A 21,977-nucleotide genomic window follows, 5' to 3' on the forward strand; every position below is an offset into this window, starting at 1 on the left:
AGGGCAGCAAGTCAGATGAACTTACCATTTCACGGTAATTTAATGGTATTAAAAAAACACGATGAAAACCGTGGACTTTGGAGCATTCTATTAAATGCTACTAATCTTAAGTTTAAAATAATTACAATCTACATACTTCATAATAAATATTTTAAGATGAATTATAAAAATTCCTATGCGTATACAGCCTACACACATTACATTACATTTAATTAATCCTAAGTTAATTTGCACTCTCTAAATATTTAATACATAAAAGTATTATCAAATATCATGCAAATATATATTTGTGACTTTTTTTCCTGTGACTTTTTTTCCTGTGACTTTTTTTCCTGTGACTTTTTTTCCTGTGACTTTTTTTCTGTGTTTTTTTTTCCTGTGTTTTTTTTTCCTGTGACTTTTTTTCCTACAATCCTAAAAATAGCCAGTGTGAGTTACTGCATGAGGTGGTGGTTGACGGGAGAAAGTGGAAGTAAATTGATTTAATTTAGTGGGAGAATGGTTGCGTGTGGTGTATTTTTCTGTTAAAACAATATTCTGTTCAAGCCTTATTTAAACAACTTTGGTGTCTTATCCATCATCCCCGTCATTCGTCCCCGTCCCCAGCAACGCATGTGACGCAGGGTCGTACTTACCGTAAAGCTAGAGTAAGTAAGGCATAGGGGCCCAAGACAAATAGGGGCCCATTTCCTACTTTGAAAAAGTTAAAACTTTTACATTGGGATTTTAATATTTATTTTATATTTTTAAAAAATCAAATCTAAATAAAGCGTGATAATTTTTTTTTAAATTGTATTAGGTTAGTGGTTATAAGGCTGGCTGTTCCCATGAGCGCTTACTGAAGGCGTAACTCCCCCACCTCCCCCCCCCCCCCCACACAACAATTTTGCATTTTCGGTAGGGTGTCACCCCTCTCTTCCTAATATTTTAGTATTTTAACTGGATAAAACATAGTTTTGACAGTACATTTTACAATTTTTCGTCATGGTGTTACGACTAAATGGTGTTACCCGATGTGAACCACCTTTCCCTTGTGACGCAATATATTTTACTTTAGAGGGGAAGTACATCATAATACAGTACAGTATCAATACACAATTTAGACGTATAAAATACAAAAATTTACATTATTTAAAAATCCTCGCTCGCACGTAGCAATTGATTTCTCTGCTGCCCATGTTTAACTCTACGACTGGCGAAGGGGCCCATTGATAATTTGTGCATAGGGGCCCGAAAATCCTAGCTACGCCACTAATATGACGTCATCAGACGATAGCACCATCCAGATCTTGCTGCAAAAGGTTGCAAGAGCTGATGTACACGACAGCAACTGCAGCTTGCATGACCTTATCTTACCCTCCATCTTTCTTGAGGTTGTTTTTATTACCATTTCAGATATTGCCAGCAGTATAAAATCGCAGGAACACAGTGATAGGCAAAGAAGTGCTAGCACTGTGTTAAGAATTCGGAGAATTTTATGAACGGGATTTTCCGTTCTTAGAAATTACTCCTAGCTTCATTTCTATTTGAATAATCAATTGTCTTAGTCTTACATAGAACAATAAAACACAGAGGGGGAACAGTGATAGTAATATTATAATTTAGCTAAACCTACTGGTGGGAGAGTTCTTACTTAAACTGCTCGTATAGTTGGACTATTCTAGTGTACTATGGGTATTTGTTTCTAGGTGGAGAAAAGTCACCGAAAACAAGTCACAGAATAGTAGCCACAAACTTATTCTCATCTTTTCTAGAAGCGATGTCGTGAAACTAAGGGAAGGTGAGGTCAAGTGGTAGAGCATGTGCCTGCCAACCCGAAAGTTTTGAAATCGGTTGGCGGGCTTGACCGAGCCCATTCAGTTCGTATATGTACGGCTGTCGGAGAAAGTCGTCTGCCACCCCAGCCACCGTCGTCTGCCACCCCTAGTCACCCCCAGCCACCGTCGTCTGCTACCCCCAGCCACCGTCGTCTGCCACCACCGTCGTCTGCCACCCCCAGCCACCGTCGTCTGCCACCCCCAGCCACCGTCGTCTGCCACCCCCAGCCACCGTCGTCTGCCACCCCCAGCCACCGTCGTCTGCCACCCCCAGCCACCGTCGTCTGCCACCACCGTCGTCTGCCACCCCCAGCCACCGTCGTCTGCACACACCGTCGTCTAACACCCCCAGCCACCGTCGTCTGCCACCCCCAGCCACCGTCGTCTGCCACCCCCAGCCACCGTCGTCTGCCACCCCCAGCCACCGTCGTCTGCCACCCCCAGCCACCGTCGTCTGCCACCACCGTCGTCTGCCACCCCCAGCCACCGTCGTCTGCCACCCCCAGCCACCGTCGTCTGCCACCCCCAGCCACCGTCGTCTGCCACCCCCAGCCACCGTCGTCTGCCACCACCGTCGTCTGCCACCCCCAGCCACCGTCGTCTGCACACACCGTCGTCTAACACCCCCATCCACCGTCGTCTGCCACCCCCAGCCACCGTCGTCTGCCACCCCCAGCCACCGTCGTCTGCCACCCCCAGCCACCGTCGTCTGCCACCCCCAGCCTCCGTCGTCTGCCACCCCCAGCCACCGTCGTCTGCCACCCCCAGCCACCGTCGTCTGCCACCACCGTCGTCTGCCACCCCCAGCCACCGTCGTCTGCCACCACCGTCGTCTGCCACCCCCAGCCACCGTCGTCTGCCACCCCCAGCCACCGTCGTCTGCCACCCCCAGCCACCGTCGTCTGCCACCCCCAGCCACCGTCGTCTGCCACCCCCAGCCACCGTCGTCTGCCACCACCGTCGTCTGCCACCCCCAGCCACCGTCGTCTGCACACACCGTCGTCTAACACCCCCAGCCACCGTCGTCTGCCACCCCCAGCCACCGTCGTCTGCCACCCCCAGCCACCGTCGTCTGCCACCCCCAGCCACCGTCGTCTGCCACCACCGTCGTCTGCCACCCCCAGCCACCGTCGTCTGCCACCCCCAGCCACCGTCGTCTGCCACCCCCAGCCACCGTCGTCTGCCACCACCGTCGTCTGCCACCCCCAGCCACCGTCGTCTGCCACCCCCAGCCACCGTCGTCTGCCACCCCCAGCCACCGTCGTCTGCCACCCCCAGCCACCGTCGTCTGCCACCCCCAGCCACCGTCGTCTGCCACCCCCAGCCACCGTCGTCTGCTACCCCCAGCCACCGTCGTCTGCTACCCCCAGCCACCGTCGTCTGCCACCACCGTCATCTGCCACCCCCAGCCACCGTCGTCTGCCACCCCCAGCCACCACCCCCAGCCACCGTCGTCTGCCACCCCCAGCCACCGTCGTCTGCCACCCCCAGCCACCGTCTTCTGCCACACTCAACCACCGTCGTCTGCCACCCCCAGCCACCGTCGTCTGCCACCCCCAGCCACCGTCTTCTGCCACACTCAACCACCGTCGTCTGCCACCCCCAGCCACCGTCTGCCACCCCCAGCCACCACCCCCAGCCACCGTCGCCTGCCACCCCCAGCCACCACCCCCAGCCACCGTCGTCTGCCACACTCAACCACCGTCGTCTGCCACCCACGCTGACACTGTATGCCGGGCGCAAGTTCCGGGAAAACCGAAGTACTGGAACAAGAATCGCTTGACCTTTAAACTTTCTGGTCTCGTATCGCAGGCTTGTGACGAATGAGAAATGTGGAACTCAGAGGTCCTCACGTTGATTTTACAAGTACCCTTTTACAGGCAACCTTATTTTTTTTTTTGTAATGAAGTACCCTTTATTTTTAAAAAATAAGTTTTCATATTTACCTAGCTTGTGTAGCAATATTAAAAAATTTCAAGTAAAATATTTAATTATTTGGAGCTCTTGTTGTTTTAGAAAATGCGAGATTTTCAAAAACATGGAATGTGAGATGGAGTTTCTTTTAGCGGAAAAAATAAAAGAGCAGTAGTAGTGTTATAAGGGGCGAGAACTGGCGAAGGTAATGTACGTCACGAATAATCTTTTAATTCGGATCGCGGGCTTGAATGAATCCATAGGCGAATCCAAAAGCGGTAGGACTCAGTTTCTTCTTCGCCCCCTCGAAAAAATGTTACCGCCCCTCTCCCCCCCCCCCCCCCCCCCCCCCCCCCCCCGAACGAAATGAAATTTATATAATTTATATAGAAAATATATACTTTTAACAGTGTCCGCCCCCCCCCAAAGAAAGTCTACCGCCCCCCCCCCCCCCAGAAAAAATTTCAAGAGCACCCCCGGAGAAAAAAGTCTGGAAGAAACACTGGTTGGGCTTAGTGCTGACCACACTATCTCCTTGTATACCGAGGTCATTGAAACAGATAAACTCGACTTCATCTGATCCATGTGACTTGGGAACGAATGAGAAAGTGAAATCTTCAAGGTCGAATGAAGGCGCTGTTTTACAGGAAGTAAATTAGTGGGCGTGGCTGCTTGTCAGTGACCAGATTTTTTATCGTAGTTGATCGCAGCTGCCAAACTTAGAATGGACGCGTTTCCTGACAAGGATTTATTCAGGGTTGAACTTTTCTTTGGCACAGGTGGAAAGGGATGAATATTCAGTTTCCTGCCCTCATCATCCCCACCAATCTCTCCCTCCCCCTCACCTCCACCCCACACATATTCCTTCAATGTCACTGCCATTTAACATGCATGGTTTGTCACTTATTACAAACAAAACCCTGTTGTAGTCTAGTATTCAATCGTCGGTTGAATCAAAGCTACAGGATTCGATCATCTCATTATACGCGGTGTTAGGCCCAGCCCCAGGGTAGCTGGTATATCTCACACAGCTGCCACACATACACACACTCACTCACTCACACACACGGGTACACACAAGAAGACCACATGTCACCACTTAGCTTGTATAATTACCTAACCTAATAGGACAGCACTGTCGGTCGAACAACGATCACAACCCTAATTATCACCAAAATATTCCATTTTGTTCATTAAAGTACCACAGCCCCCCCCCCCCCCCCACACACACACACATAAATACGCTATAGAATTTCACAGACTTGTCTAACACCTCACAGACAATCACACACACACATACGCACACGCACACACACATACATGTACACACTTGCAGCCACAGCCCCTCCCCTTTTATTCGGGGACGAACACGCACACTCACGAACTAGTCTCACACCTCACAAACACTCACACACTAGTAGCCACTACCCCCCACCACCTAGTACACACAAACACACACATATATACACACACGCACTATATTTCCCTATCACATCCCCCGGACGCTTCTCGAAAACCAACCCATTCTTGGTCTAACCCTGACTCCCTGATAGTCATTTCACGCTAAATAACGTGGAGTAACAGGTGGCTAAATAGGATCCCCACGGGATAAGAAGCAGGGAGGGGAGGGGGGGGGCACTGATTTCAAGCTGACCTGCATGTTCCTACACCGCAAAGGGGATTGGATGCTGGAGTGGTGGGGGGGGTCGGGGGGGTCGGAAAATATATCTGGAGAAGATTCGTTGTGTGGTATGAGTTGACTTAGTGAGCAGAAAGGTATCTTTTTTATCCTTGAAACCTGGTCCCGTTTTGTCCTGACTCAAGGATATGAAAGATGAAAGACAGAGTCCCCCGCACAAATATATGTTCAGTGACTTTTGTTTAGTATGGGGGAAATATTGGTAGTGAACTGATAGAGAGGAAATGAAACCCAGATTTTTAACTGCTAAACTAATTAGATTTTGTACACTTGTATAAGTAGGTTGAATAAGGAATGTTTTTAAATCTTGAGTTGCGCAAAAGGTATATTTTCAAAAAAATATAAAATAAAGCGTGTAGTGAATTTTTTTAAATTTTACCAAATAATTTTAAATTGTTTAATCTAATATCAGTTATTAAATTTAAAATGCAAATAAACGTTTAAATAAAAATATTTGATTTAATAATTTAATAATATGTACATTTTGTATACTAAAGTGATATAAAAGAAAGATGCAATTTAAATTTTTATATATGAGTGTGTGAATGTGTGCTGCGTGGTGTGTGTCTTGATGTGTAGTGTGTTTCTTGTGTAGTAAGTAGACACAAAACTTTGAGAGAAGACGCCTTTATCCCCCCCCCCTTCCCCTCCCAGCTGGCTTGTCATAACAAACTTTTGGAGGTTTCGCGCCGCTTGAAAGAAACGACCATTTCAAGTTGATGCGGGAGGTCAGAAAACTAAAGACATGGGCAGTATTTGTTTCTACACTTATCTTGATAGATTCAGTCACTGTGAACTGACGGAGGAAAAGGGGGGGGGGGGGGGGGCGATGGTTTGGGTTTTTTGTCTTTGTGCATATATATACAAGTATATGTATATACATATATATATATATATATATATATATATATATATATATATATATATATATATATATATATATATATATATATATATATATATATATATATATATATAAATTGCCGATACGAAGTGCTATTAATATATTTTTCTGCTGTCGGAAATGAAGTAGGCTCAGGCCTTGCAATGGATTTATGGGTTGATAAGAATTAGGGTGATGCTCTAAGTTTGTAAAGGTTAGGTGATCATATTCAGATAGCGATATGTATAAAATGATAGCATTTTGTCCGACTTGTCAATATAGCAGCTTTCATATGACAGTGCTTTTGCAGCTTACCACACAACACAGTATACAACTTCTAGCATACAGCGTATTACAAATTAATATATTACATTAGTAATTAGTACATATTATAGTTTCCTGTGCTTATGGTGTAAGCTAAAAGAATGAAATTTAAATAACATTATTTTTTAAATTGCAGATAATTAAAATAAATTAGTTCACCGTGGTTTGTTTGTTTAATTGTTTCATTCCTATTTAAACTGTTTAGGTTATTGATTACAAATGTCTTTCCCATCTAAGTTTTTTTATATTTTTCTCTGCAAATGTTCGCGTGCTTGTGGAGTCGATGCACGCGCACCCGGCTAGTTCTTGCTCACATTCTCTTCATGTTCGTTTCAAAGTGTGTGCTCACTCTATGTATATCATAACGTGCATGCTATGCCTATACAGCATGCACGTTTTAAAAAGAAAAAAAAACGCATACCATTTCGTTACTCACACTACACTTCGCCTTATCCACTCTGCTCACACCCTCTCGCGCGCGCACACGTACGGCTTTAACCCCCCCCCCCCTCCCCTCCCTCCAGTCCTTCTGTAAGCGGCAGCTAGTCTGCGAGCACTGTGGTGTAGGGGTTTAAGCTTTTCTTTTCCACCGGCAGTTTTTGTAAAGGCTGCCAGCAAATTTTAAGGCCTAGGCCTCTTGGAAGTAAGTTAACAAAGTTTATACGCATTTCGCCCGTGCGGGTTTTACTACATTTAATCTGCATTCAACTTTCAGGGATTTTACACACAAAAAAAAGTTTTATTTTAAATATGCTTTTGTTTTTTTCATATTGGATTGTATGAAAAAAAAGTTTCTCTGGATACTTATTACACCAAGCAACGTTTGCGATCTTTTGTTGTTTGTTTGTTTTTTCAGAAACTTTCAAAAGGAATTTAGCAGGAAAAGATAGCGAATTTGGTGAGTCACTTAATTAACTGTAGTTTATTTCTGCGACTTATGTTTTCCGCTGATGAGGTAGCTAGGTCGGTGAGATATACGTGCAGAATCTCATCACCTTTAATTAACCTTCTGTAGTCCCAGGGGAAGCTACCGTGACAATTATAAAGGGCGGCAACTGATAAGAAAGGTGAACACAATGGATGTCTTAATATCTCACGATAATAGAACAACTAGTTCTAGTGTTATTATTGATGCACTTTACATTACAAATATATACATATTTATACATTTCGCGTTAAGATGCTATTAAATGTAAAAAGCTCTTTAATTTAATTGTAACAAACTATACAAGAATTTGAAAATAGGTAATTTTAAAAAGAAGCGAAGTTTAATAAACAATGATAAGTTCAGCTATTTTAAAATATTTTTAAAAAAACTTTAATAATTTTTTCTTAGTTTAAAGTTTAACCCACTTAGCGTTGTTAACTATTCTTGTAGCAGTTCGTTATTTGATTATTGTTAATACTTTTCCCCTGACTGTAAAGAGCAAACGTCTACTGTTATTAAACGATTTATACAAATTAAATTAATTGACAAACCCTCCAAGAAATTAAAACATTGATTGCGTTTAATCATTTTATTTTAATTTTAAACATCTTCTTTTAATAATCCAGTCTTAATCGCTTTATAATTACCTCCCCTTACATCAGCCTACCACAATAGCTGGTGCCTGGTTGCATCTTGCTGGGGAGCGTATCAATCATCGCCCCTGACGCTCTGTCTCCACCCCCTCCCCCTTCTCCCCCCCCCCCCTCACCTCATCCTATCTCCATGTTACCCACACATGGGTTGCTGTTACCTAAATTTCAGCACCGCGCGATTTACTAGCAAGTTCGCTTAAAGACAAAAAAAAAACCCGGCATTTTCTTCCGCCACAAGAACCTACACCCCCCCCCCCTCTTCCCATTATCTAATCCTCCCAATGTAAACACATCTCTAGAGGCGGTACCAACACGTGAGTTAAATATTGTCATCGCCTGCTACTGTAAAGTTCTCTTTAACGCCACGGCTTATAATCGCCGAGCTAAAACTACATCACTTCTTCCATTTTCCCTCTCTGTCTTGTTTGCATCTCACTTTTAACAGTGAACACGTTTTCGGAGTGAGTACTAACTAGTTAATGTAAACACAGCTTGTTCTTCCTCGCTTCTGTTAATTGAATTCATAATAAACATAACATTACATCTGTTTTCATGCGTGGACTTAGTAAATTTAACTGTAAGCGTTTAATCTTTCATGTTTTAAGCTAGTAAATCCCATTTTGTAAACATAATCTGTTTTCACGTGTAAAATCTCGTAAATCCCATTTTATAAATCCGTCAAGACAACTTTATTTTTCAATTTTGGTTTTAACGAAATGAGGAAAATTTAACACTTCCGATCACAAATTACTGTAAGGCTTTGTTTGTTTGTTTGTCAAAGATAAGAAAAATAGGATTTGAACCTTAGTGTTCTCAAACGTTGGGCTAATTAATCAGTACGTTGATGGCGATGTAACGACCTACAAGCTTCATTTTTAACAAACATTATGTAACTTGTAATTTTTTTTAAATGGAAACTAGACAAAAAGATGTGTAAAACCTGAATATATTCGATAGTAAACTCTAACAGGATATAACCGGAGTTGTTTAGTGTTTCTCGATAACTCAACACAAATAAATTGCATATTTCTGCTTTAAAGTGTTGCAAATCACGTGACTGTATCTCGCTAGCAAAGTTTAAGTAGACTAGAAGTCACCATATACCCGACCCCCCCCCCCCACCACCCCTTCTCATATACACACACGACTACACTCTTCACATCTATGATAGCTTTTATCTCTCTCCCCCTTCCCCTCACCGGCGTCTCTCTCCAATCTATCTTCCTCTAGTTGCAAGGTGAGAATCTGGCCGTTCTTGTAGACTTGCCGTTTCTACTTGGCTTGGTGCCGAACATCCGCAATGTTGGGCTTGTCTTGTGTGTGAGTGTGAGTGTGTGTGTGTGTGTGTGGGGGGGTGATGCTTCTGGGGGTACGCCCATGCATTCCTTTTGAAGCTATTCTTAGAATACATCTACTTCCACTCACCATACTTTTGTTGAAAAAGGAATTCCCAGTCTTTTACTTTCGGTTTTGCTGTAGTAAACTGAAATAAACTGAAATAAACACAGTTGCACGATCGTTTGGGGTAGAGTTAGAGATTCTACATTCACAAGGGCGTCGGCTTCATCTTTGGACTGGTATCTCTGTCCCAAACGCAGCCCTAATCCTACCCCAAACTAAGCCACATAATACTAATACTAGACCCTAAACCTAACCTTAAATTGTATCTAATATATACTTTCGGAACCAACGGTAGGCAAAGTAGAGTTCATCTGTTTCGTAATTGATATATGAAACGACGGTGTAAATTTTTAACCCCCAAGCCAAGTATTAACCCTAACCCTAAACCTAATTTTAATTTTATACTAACTCTTGCAATAATCCTAACAAGAATGGCAAAATAAATCTTCACAGGATACCACATTGCCTAACCAGCAAGTTTAGCATTACCTTATAATTAAATAACCTATTAGTAAATATAGTCTTTTTATTTTTGCTAAGTATACCTTGCGACTGTGAAAAGTCCCTCTAAAAATCTAAGGTTAGATCCGCCTATGATGAGTGGCAAGTTTAGTGTAAAAGGTTAAATTTAGATTAAAGAAGTATTGGTTTTAATATTTTCCAACATGATTTCAGTTATTACGGCTAATCGTTTGTTTACTGTCGGTGTTCACCACCGTGTCGGCGGACGTAGGTATCACGTGATTTAGGTCACGCGTTTGCAAGGGGTCTGTCTGAAGGTTTTTTTGTTAACGTATGAGGGAATATGCTCGGCCAGAGGCGTAGCGACCTAATTCGGCGCCCGGGGCGGACTATCAATTTTGCCCCCCCCCCCCCTCTTTCTATATATAGTTGTTCCTTTCTATGAAAAATCACCCCCCCCCCCCCCCCCCCGTTTGGAAAGGTTTGTGGCGCTTCTTTCCAGTTACTATCCTGTAACAATTTCTGTTTCGGTGTCACAAAGTTGTTAAATCAGTGTGTGAAGCCTTGTAGTCGTTTATTTTTCGTAGCTTTGACAGTGTATAAATCAGCTTAAAATGAGCTTTCAAATTAATTTCTCTACCCCTTTTGGCGCCCCTTAAGGTTGGCGCCCGGGGCTGCCGCCTCACCGGCCCTCCCCTAGCTACGCCTCTGTGCTCGACCAAACCGTTCGAAAAAGCTATCAACTGCAAGCATGAGCCATGTTAGTCATTGGTTGGATGGTTATAATTTGCAGCTAACTTCACTGTGATAAATACTTTATCGCCGCTGTTTCATGTCTTCATCAATCTTCGACATAACAACACGATTTTTTTAAAACAGTTTTTTCTTCCTTTACGTTAAATATGTGAAGCATTGTTTTAACTCTAAGCTCGATTAAATTTTGTTTTCTTTATTGTACATACTGGGACTTATTATTTATTTATTTTTTAATTTAAAAAGAACAAACAACCTCAAAACAAATTGATTTCTTGAAAAAACTAATTGAAAACATATGTAGGCCAAAATACACATTTAACAAGCTCTGATTTTCTCAAGTGAGAAAACGAACGCATTTTACAAAACAAAATTTAAAACAAAACAATAACATTATTAACCGACTATATTATATAACACTATATTATATATTTTTTTTAAATTATCTACGCCTTGACTCCTATAATGACAAGCAGCTGATGTAAGCATATATTATTATAACCTTTTTTTTTTTTTTGTTGTCTTACTTAGGGTGTTTGTTGTTTTTCAAGTTTTGTAAGTAGTGCGTAGTTAAATTATAAATAGCTGGATGTTGTTGCTTTTTTTTCTTGGTGGTATTGACATAAATGATGAGATGATGTTGGGCTAGTTTACTAGCCTTAGGTTCATGGTTAAGGTTACAGTTGGGCTTTGGTCTAATGCAAGGTTTATTTTTTTTAGGTTATGGTCAATCAGGGACAGATTTAGATTGGACTTACGTTTAAAGCTAAGATAAGTTTAGGTTTAAACTTAGAAATGTGATTTTTTTTTCATTTTTTTTTGCGTCTATGCTTTCATTTTAGGTTTGGTTTGTTGAACTAAGTTGTGTGAGATGGAGCAGTTTCAGGTTTTGATGTAGCACACAATACCTAGCAGTTCCATTGGGTAGTTTTACATCTCGTTCGAATCTTGATCATAATCCTAACACTTAACCAACCAGGGTTACCCTTGACCATCGTACCAATACAGGAGGGTCCAATCGGCCAGGCTGCTGACCTGCCGGATTAGCAGATAGATTATCGTGGTGTGTGGCAGGGTATCTAGTGATAAAGGTCAAAGGTCGTAGAGGCTGTACATACAATATACAAGGTCGTCTTGTTTGCCATGTGAGTTGAACCCTGTACTGAAATAATGTGAACCCTCCACTTAAGTGAGATGGGCCCTATACTTAAGCTAATTAAACCCTGTACTGAAATAATTTGAACCCTCTACTTACGTGAGTTGAACCCTGTACTGAAATAATTTGAACAATCTACTTAAGTGAGTTTTATCATGTACTGAAATAATTTGAACCCTCTACTTAAGTGAGTTGAACCCTGTACTGAAATAATTTGAACCCTCTACTTAAGTGAGCTTAACCATTGCTATAACGATAAACGCTAAACCCTAAATAAAAGAAAAGACTAACGCAGTTTTGTTTTAAAATGTTGGTAATCATTTGGTTGATATGAGGGAGAGGCGGGTTGGGGAGTGGGGGTTGGCTTGTTTGTCCGAAATTTGAAGCTCATTTGATAATAATTAGAAAATGCTTTGAACCCCCTCCCCTCCCACCACAAATCGTTCTTTTTTTATAAACCTAGCTAATTAATTAACACATATTATTAATCATGCCTTATTTATTTCCTAATCTGAAGTTGCCTTTTTACAACATCAATATATTGCAGTATTTATTTTAACTGAATATATGATCCAATTCTATACTTTTACCTGGAGTTAAAACGCTACATTGCAAACAAAGAAACTCGTTTCAAAACTGGGTCTTCATGATAATAAATTTATGGTAATTATTTTTTTAAGCTAGTACGCGATGGCTCTATATAAAACAGCAAGGCTGCATCTGTTGTCTCCCCTTACATCACAAACTCGCGTTTACCGTTAGCGTAATACAAAATTTAATCAAATTTATTGATTTTTTTTTCTTTTACAAAAAAAAAAAAAAAAAAAAAAAAAAAAAAAAAAAGAGGCTTCTCATACAACCGGATCACCTGTATAAATATCTTTCTATAACAGCTTCAAAAATTAGAAACCTTCCATTGCACGCCTCTTTCCATTGACAATGGACTTCTTTTTTACCTTTGCATATGCTGCACACCTTTGTGGAGTGTGTGCTATTTAAATAGTCGGGTATACCCGAAGCATTGAACCGTGGCCTGACGGTTATAAATAGAATTGGTGAAAATAAATCGATACGGGGGACAAAGGGCGGGTTACCTGAAGGCCTTAAGCCTGTGACATCTTGCAGGGAAGTAGTGAGGCACCAGTTGGTGTTTGCACAGAAATAGTACACCTCTAACCGGTCTTAGTGACTAAAACAGATTCTTTCTTTTATAAAATGTATTCAAAGTTTAATAGACATTTTAATATTTTATAAATTGGGTTTTTTTTTTTTTATCTTTCATCAAATTTTTATTGATTTTTTAAAGTGACAGTATTGACATAAAAGGTAGCTCTCACTAGATTTTATTGCAAAAGAAACATTTATCATAACATAAAATCACAATAATTGATTTATCAAAATTTATAAATTGGGTTATGTAAAGATTTCAACTAATTTGCCTGTTTTTTTGAGCGATCGTTCTGACGTTTTTAATGTTGTATGTACATTTTTTTTAAATATTTTATTTAACTTTTTTTTTTCAGAATTTTATTTTGAAAAATATTTAATTCATAAAGCAATGCAAAATGCAGAATAATACAACCATTTGGCCAATTTAGTTTGATTTAGTATATAATTTTCATTAAAAACCCAAATCTTCTAGAACCGGTTTATGCATGTTTAACTTCCAACACTTGTTATATCAAGAGTTACTTCTCTTTGTTCAGAATCGCTTCCCCTGAATTCTACCATTGACGAACACCTATAAAAACAAAAATGGCGTCAAGCAGTAATAGCGTCGCGTGTTCCTTTTTTTTTTAAGTTGACAGCCTCAAGTACATGGTACTCAAATTATATTAGCATACAGATCCTGGTTTATCGATTACTAGTTATTCAATGAACAAAAAAATATTCATAAACTGAGTGAACGGAGGGGGGAGGGGTTCGGGCGTCATCTGACTTCAGGTAGTACTCACGAGAACTTTACATGCGCATGCATTGATTTTCTTTTTTTTTAATGGAAGCTATTCTGACGAAGTCGTTTGTTCTCTGCGTTAACTTGTGTAATTGCCCCAATAAGTTCTTTACACGATTCATAACCAGTTACGAAACGTTACGTTATTGATGTGTATTTTAAAAACGTAAATATTCTTTCACTAGATAGCCCATGCGGCAGAGGAAGTAGAGCTCATCTGTTTCGCTTACCTAGGTTTAAGATGGGATATTGTGATCAGCACTACGATTAGACGTCTTTACTTTTCGTTAATATAGCCAGGTACCCATCTGGGCTGAGTAGCTCAGGGAGCTCAGTCGACATGAGTAGTTAGTAGTTGGTGTTTACTTTATAAAGGCCTGCGCTACTTCGTCATGAATAGATGGTCATGTTGTGAGTTAAAAGCACATGTAATCCTTCAGTCTTTACCGTGTTGATATAGGTTTTTTCAAGTATTATTTGTAAATGGGCCATTCATACAAATAAATAATTCAATGTTTTATATTGATGTTACATGGCCAAGTTTATGTGTTATTTTTAAGTTTACGGTCGAGTTATGGAACAAGTTTAGAATAAGGTTTTGGTTTAGCGCTAGGCTTGATTTAAAGTAAGGATTGGGGAGTTAGGCATCTATTAGGTTTGGTTTATTAATTGGTCATGTTTGAGCGTCAAGCTTAGCTTTGGGTTTTTTATATAGCTCTAGATTTTAGGTTTAGCAATAGTTTAAGAGTTACGGTTATACTTCTTCTTCTTCGCTCTTTATTTTAATGTTGGAAGAGATCCCCTCCAATACAATTAAGTAAACGTGTCAACTGGTTATACGCCATTTAGGCCATTGACTCCGATTTCAGCCTGCTTTTCTTTTTGGATTTGCTTCCATAGCCTTTGTCCAACCAAGAACAAACTACAAGGCAGCAGTTGTTTGATTTTGGATGCTTAGCTTTGGGTTTTGATATATCTCTAGATTTATGTTTAGCAATAGGTTAAGAGTTACGATTATGAAAGTGGCTTAAATTTGAATTAGATAATGAGGTTTAGGCTAAGGGGTGATTTGAGGGTGGTTACAAATTTACGATAGTTGTAATGTAGGTTTGTGTTAAACAGAAAAATAAACGTCGTAATAGATTGTAGACTACGATTTCGGCTGAATTCGCTTTGTGTAGCTATAGCAAAAGTGAAAACAGTCCGCAAGGGATAAATTAGGTGTTAATAAGTGCATTTAATGGAACACGAATCAGAAAAAAAAATGGATTATTACGAGGAAATTCAATGGATTAGTGCAATTATAAATATCGGATTTTTCTCGATTCTTTTTTGTTTTCTATAGCCCCTATTACTAGATGGCACCCCCCCCCCCCCCCCCCACACACACACCCATTCAAACTCAATGGTTACACCGCTGTTGGCGTCAGTCTTAATTTAATTACTCCGCGCACGGAATTAGCGGTTTGGGAGGCTAAAAGGGAGACAATGCAGGGTTTTTTAAAATTAAATACAGTTGTCCCTCTTTTCGCCCAATTACCATTGAATTAACTAATGTTAATTAAATTCGATGTATTCGGTAATTTAAAAAACATAATTTTGACATTTTTGTATATTATTGCTCTTGTCTTTGATGTAAAATAAGAAATACAGGAAGCGAAATTAAAAAAAAATTGATTAGGAAATTTCCTGGCATGAAGTGGAAGACAAAGATTAAGTTAATAGCACTTATGGAGGCGGGATGGTCAAGTGGTAGAGCTCATGTTCCACGTTTCAGCTAAGGTCAGGCGCACGCCCCGTATCACACATTTATACGGGCTATAGTTATCCGTTATGTGGACGTTATTCATTGGCATACAGAACTTTCAAACGGGAGATTAGGAAATAATGAATTCACTATCTTCTGTCTTATCCCTAGGCCTAAAAACATCACAATATCCCTATCCCAACCGTGTCTCTAGGATTCATTTATATCACTAGTCCATTTGGAACATTTTATATATCCTGTCCTTACCTCTAGCATCTAACTCTAACTTATAACATCAACACTAACAACTAATATTTCTAGGCTTTACATTTACATTAACCAACCCATATCTCTAGGCCTTACATTCAATTTAACCAACCCATATCTCTAGGCTTAACATTCACATTAACCAACCCATATCTCTAGGCCTAACATTCACATCAACCAACTCATATCTCTAGGCCTAACATTCACATCAACCAACCCATATCTCTAGGCCTAACATTCACATCAACCAACCCATATCTCTAGGCCTAACATTCACATCAACCAACCCATATCTCTAGGCCTAACATTCACATCAACCAACTCATATCTCTAGGCCTAACATTCACATCAACCAACCCATATCTCTAGGCCTAACATTCGCACTAACCAACCCATATCTCTAGGCCTAACATTCACATTAACCAACCCATATCTTTAGGCCTAACATTCACACTAACTAACCCATATCTTTAGGCCTAACATTCACACTAACCAACCTATATCTCTAGGCCTAACATTCACATCAACCAACCTATATCTCTACCATGTTTCATAAATACAAACCGAACGTTTCATAACTCTATTCAAAACATCCCTAGCTCCTAACGGTGTGCAATTTTCCCTTGAAACTTATGCTACCAAAATTCCTTACCAATAGCCATCGCAATCAATACGTTATATTTTTATCTATTTTCTTCACTACCCCAAACACACGCAAATCATTAATCTTAGCCAGAGGCGTAGCGAGGGGGGGGGTGCGGCCCCGTCCGCAACGGGTGACACCATTTAGGGGGGTGACATCAAGGCAAAAAATAGCAAAATATATAGAGAAAAACTTGAGGGAGGGGGGGGGGGTGCAAATCGAAAGTTTGAGTGGGGGGGTGCAAATCGAAAATTTGAATGCTTGTCCCCGGGAATGGTCGCTACGCCTCTGGGGGGTGACACCATTAAGTGCCGCACCGGGTGACACCCGACCTCGCTACGCCACTGATCTTAGCCTCATTCACTATCCCCATACTACCAATATTTGTAATATCCTAAGCCAACACTTTCCTAAACCCTAACCTCTGACATAATCCCCAAACAACCGCAACCACTACCTCAACCACCCCACACTATCGTGATCCAACCACTGTGATGAACCAACCCAAAGCATACCCAGCTACGACTGTTTCAAGCCTGGATTTAAGTACTGTCTGTCAGTCGTATTTTATCGCCCACTGTATGTTTTTGTTTACTTGAAGGCACATTTGGTCTAACTACCATATTGTGGGCGGTCAGCTAAAAATAGCCGCTTTCTAAATAAGACAACATTCTGCGCATGTGCTAGGTTGGCAACATATTAAAGGGAAGCTACCCGTGTCATCTTACTTTATTTTTTTTTAAAGTTAAAGTAAACCTCGCAAGTTAATCAACGACAGATTACGGTACTTAAAAACTGTGTTTTTTCCCTTTCATAAAACGTTCTTACTTCCCTTGCATCGTTTTGCCTCGAGATCAAAAGGCATGCAACCATAAACACACGCTTTAAGTTAAAATTGCTTACTAACAAGGATTGCAATATTTTATTGCTGAGTTAAAGAACATTAATATTTATTACAATAAATATTTTTGTATCGTCTCCCTTGAAATGGAGAAATTTGTTCATGTTAATCTCATGGGGTTTTTCCAGTTCTCGGCCATTAGACTGTTCGTATACAATGTATTCCCATGGGTCACGCTGTTTTGTCCAAATAGTTTCATTATTCTATAGATAAGCCGTCCATTGTTTGTATTTTTTTCTCTAAATGGAAGAGGAATGAGGGAGGGGGGGTTATGGTATTATACGAGAGGAACACACGAAACGTTATTTTGACTTAGATATTCATCAGATATCTTTTTTTTTCTTGCGTTACTGGGTTAACTTTGTCGATATATGTTTTGTCTGTTAGACAGCCTTGTGCATCCACCCGTTATCTACGCCTCAGGGGTCTCCAAACTTTTCAGTCCGAGGGCTGCATTAACTATTAAATTTTAGTTCGGGGGCCAGTTTCTTTTAGGCATGTCTTTGATTTTTCTGGGCAAAGTTCCTCAGCCATCACCAACAAACGAATTTTCCTTGGATAAAATGATATCCTCGGGCCGGATGAGAGGACTTCGCGGGCCGCATCCGGCCCGCGGGCCGTAGTTTGGAGACCCCTGATCTACGCAATACCTACATGCCAGTAGGCTACCTAATACTTTGTCTATACTATATCCATTATTTATTCCATTGCTTATCCTTGACCATGCTCATTAAAGTATACTTACATATATTTACAATCATCCATCATCTTATCTTATCGTCTTTTTCATTATTCTTTCTGTTGATATTATGCTCCTTTTTATCACTTTGTCTTGTTTATTGCGTCATCTGTGGCCGAGAAAAAAAAATCTGATTCCGCTGGTTTGGTTACATTAAGATTTTAGTTAAATATTTTGAGGATGGAACCATTATAGGTTTAGAGAGATAAAAATTAATGAAGATCTTACGTTAGAAAATCATCCTTGCGATTGTTTATCCTGTGATGATTGTAAACAAAAAGCTCTAAAATAGGAAGTAATGCGTAAGCTTCGGGGCAAACTGGAATCCTTTCAGTCCCCCACAATGGCATGTTTTAGCTGTCTCGTTATTGGCCTCTCTATAATAACGTGAAATTGCTACCCTTAATACTTTTTTTAAAGGGTGACGTTTATCAGGGGCTTTACTGTGATGTAGGACTGATCACATTCCGGCAAATCGGAGTTAAGGTTCTTTCATTATCGAGTCTTTACGCATGCTCTCCCTTCGTTTCCTCAGTAAGCTTTGGACATAAGAGAAAATAAGGGGAGATAATATTGATTTTTTTTAAACCTAATTCTTATTACCCTTTCTGCTAAGCGTAATTTTCTTATATATTCTTATATTTAATCGTGTTTGGGATAGCGAAAAAGGGCTCACATTATTTTCCCCAATATTCAATAATTTATTACGCTACACGATCAGTCGGTTGCTATATATAGAAACATCCTTGTCCATGATGGGATTTCTGAGGGAAAAACTACGTTAGATGTGAAGACCCCTTAAGACGAAATGCAAATCGCGCATTATAAAATACATCTGCGACGTATTATTGCCCGCACTTCTCCAGTAAAGATGGGGTTAAAATATTAGGGAAAAGTTAAAAACAGCTCATTGTGTAAACTATAATTGGTGCCCAGAGTTAGAATACATCAATTTCCAACATAACAAAATAACATTAAAAAAGAATAATTAATGGTTCTCTATTGGGATAAAATTGGGTAGGTGGATGGGCCATATGTACATAATGAATGATGTTTAAAAAAAAACAGGATGTGGATTTTTGTACCTTACAACGATATTGACTTCTTTTTGTTATCTACACATTACACACACACAACACACATCTTATATTGATCAATTAGTAAACATATGTTTAAATTTTAAACTTAGTGATATCGTGTTGGTAGCCTGTGTGCATATGTATTTATATGTATATACAATGTACACTTAATCATAATACATACATGTATATATATATATATATATATATATATATATATATATATATATATATATATATATATATATATAATACAAACTCATGTGAAAACAAAGTACCATGCATCAGCATCTTAACAGCTGGCTAAAGTAAACATAGCAACACCCTGTGATTAGAGAATGTGTGATGTTGTTGTGTCATGAGCGTAGACTTGGGGGTTCATTGAGGAGGGGGAGGGGGAGAGTGGCTTCCTATACAAACAGGTGGTATACGAGGTTTTTACTTTCGGTGGAACATTGAGCCTTAGTGATGGGTAGTAGATTTTGTTATGTTGAACGTCGCTTCGATTACAGATCAATATTTTCAAACAACACGTCCCATGTTGACTCACACGGCGGAAACAAAACGATTATATAAGCGTGTGGCCCGTTGATGCAGCAGTAGCAGGAATATGATTACAATATTGACCAGAGCAATAATACACTAGAGGTCTAGAGAGAGTTGTCCTTGCTTAACTAAAGCCTCTCCTGATCAAATGGGACAAGTTGTGTCCCTTGTTGATCTATCGCTGCCAGATACTTGGATAGGTTTCATTTGGCTCATCATGATCGGTTTACTTGTGTTTAACGTATTTGCGTCGTGTGCATCTGTAAGTATATATATATATATGTATTTATATATATATATATATATATATATATATATATATATATATATATATATATATATATATATATATATGATTATTATTCTTTGTTGATGTGTGCTGACCACATTATCCCTTTACATGCCTAGGTCACTGAAATAGATGAACTCTACTTCATCAGCCCCACTTGTCTTGGGCACGAACGGGAAAAGATAGTGAATAAGTGAATTTACACCACTTTCAGTGGCTATGCCCTGACACAGACCTAGAGAAAACAAGACCATGGCCCTGATAGTGCGATACACTATGGACACGATGGGCTACTATAATCTTTTAATAAATCGAATATTCAGCGCCCTGGCGGGGGGGGGGGAGGGGCAATTCGACTAAATTGTATTGGGCGCGTCCTATGACGCCTCGAAAACGGCAGATTTTGCACCCCGGGCTAACCCGTGAGCATTATAGCGGATATGTTTGTTTTAAAATGTTCGATTCACTACGGACACGATAGGCTACTATAATCGTTCACTAAATCGAACAAGGCTGGTAATACGCGGCACTACGGCCGAGAGCGATTGGGTGCCCCGTGCTCCCGCGAGAGCAATATAGCGCCTCCATTAGTTTTAAAAAGCACCATACAATAGGGACTATTAGGGACAAAGTGACACATGACCTTCGATGACTAAACGGAACTAGCGGTCGTACCCAGCGCCCTGCGGTTGTGTAACCGGTGGCTCCCAAGAGGGCCCAGTGACGCACTTCGTACCTGGGCGGTAGCCGATGTGTGTTCTACCTGACTGTTGCTGAGGGGGATTAATGTACTCTCAAGACTTTCATTCAACACGACCTGTGGTGTATGGGCAGTAGCGTGGACAAACCCGCGTCCCAACTGCCATGATCCAAGAAATACAGTGCCTTCATTGCCCATAATTAAATAACTCAGTTTTAGAAAACAAGGTCACGCGTCAAAAAGTACACTGTTGGTAATGCGTTAAGTTTTCTTAGACAAGTAAAACTTCTAAAAATAAGGATTAATAACATGCGTAGAACCCCTCGAATGACGCAATGTGCGTTTGTTCTTATATGATTCATTCAGAAGTTATCACGCGCCTAAAATAACGATTGGTAGCGCATTGATGAAATCTTCTTTAAAATTTGCGTCAGCCTTTCTTCTGAGACCGCATCAACACACGGGAGACGGGTAAGCTAATACTGTATAAAGCTATTTCAGCCTACAACATATTTCAGTTGACCAGAGTTCAAACCAAAAAAAAAAATATTTGAGTATAGAACCACTTCTTCTGTAACATTTTAAGCCTCTTATGACTGACCATCCGTGGTTTTGTGCTTTCTTTATCTTCTTAATATTCAGTACTTAATATTCATTTGTTTCGGGCCGGAGCGGACGAAATTTTCCGGAGGTCGGGAGGGGGTCGGATACTGGTAAAGCTATATATTTTCTATATAAATTCGTTATGGGGAGGGGCGGTAGCCGTGCTTCAGGGTTGGGGTGTGGGTGGGATTAGAACTATGGTATTTTAATTAACATTCACATTCAGCACTTCTGAACATGATACAATTACAAACGAATACGGAAGACAATGTATGGTACATTCTTACATGAAATCACAACCCATCTTGTTATCCTGAGATAAATACTTCTGTCCACCTTCCTGTGTCGTATAGATATAAACCCCAGTGTCAATCCCTTGTAAGCCTGACGGTCTATAGGGCAAGTAGAGTTCACCTGTTTCTGTCACCCCGCATATAAAGGGACAGTGTGCTTAGCACTATGTCCAGGCGCTTTTACTTTCCCTAACGTGAGCTGGGCACCCATCCGAGCTGGGTTGAC

At 40.4% G+C, this 21,977-nt stretch overlaps 2 protein-coding genes across 2 annotated transcripts in view; both read left to right on the top strand.

Annotated features, from left to right (window-relative positions):
* The first annotated feature begins 1,256 nt into the window (after nucleotides 1-1,256).
* LOC131929949 (putative protein FAM47C) lies at nucleotides 1,257-3,600 on the top strand. Its single transcript, XM_059286333.1, has 4 exons — nucleotides 1,257-1,435; nucleotides 1,689-1,780; nucleotides 1,928-2,115; nucleotides 2,170-3,600. Exons 1-4 carry the CDS (start codon nucleotides 1,257-1,259, stop codon nucleotides 3,598-3,600), a joined length of 1,890 nt encoding a protein of 629 aa, XP_059142316.1.
* A 3,688-nt stretch (nucleotides 3,601-7,288) lies between these two features.
* The window catches only part of LOC131929950 (hemicentin-1), a 48,540-nt gene continuing 33,851 nt past the window's right edge, over nucleotides 7,289-21,977 (top strand). The window contains exon 1 of the mRNA XM_059286334.1: nucleotides 7,289-7,535. The gene's annotated coding sequence lies outside the window, so the exon portion shown is untranslated. The remainder of the gene's footprint in view (nucleotides 7,536-21,977) is intronic.

Source organism: Physella acuta, unplaced genomic scaffold (genome assembly GCF_028476545.2).
Source record: "Physella acuta isolate Inbredline_101_S28 unplaced genomic scaffold, ASM2847654v3 ptg001698l, whole genome shotgun sequence".
Taxonomy (NCBI): Eukaryota; Metazoa; Mollusca; class Gastropoda; family Physidae; genus Physella; species Physella acuta.

Bases quoted from the DNA above. Each gene is read 5' to 3' on its own strand.
- LOC131929949 (XM_059286333.1), top strand. From the start codon at position 1,257: ATGACGTCATCAGACGATAGCACCATCCAGATCTTGCTGCAAAAGGTT. The intron at 1,436-1,688 runs GCAAAGAAGTGC...ATTTGTTTCTAG, and splicing joins TCGCAGGAACACAGTGATAG to GTGGAGAAAAGTCACCGAAA. The intron at 1,781-1,927 runs GTGAGGTCAAGT...TGCCACCCCTAG, and splicing joins TGTCGTGAAACTAAGGGAAG to TCACCCCCAGCCACCGTCGT.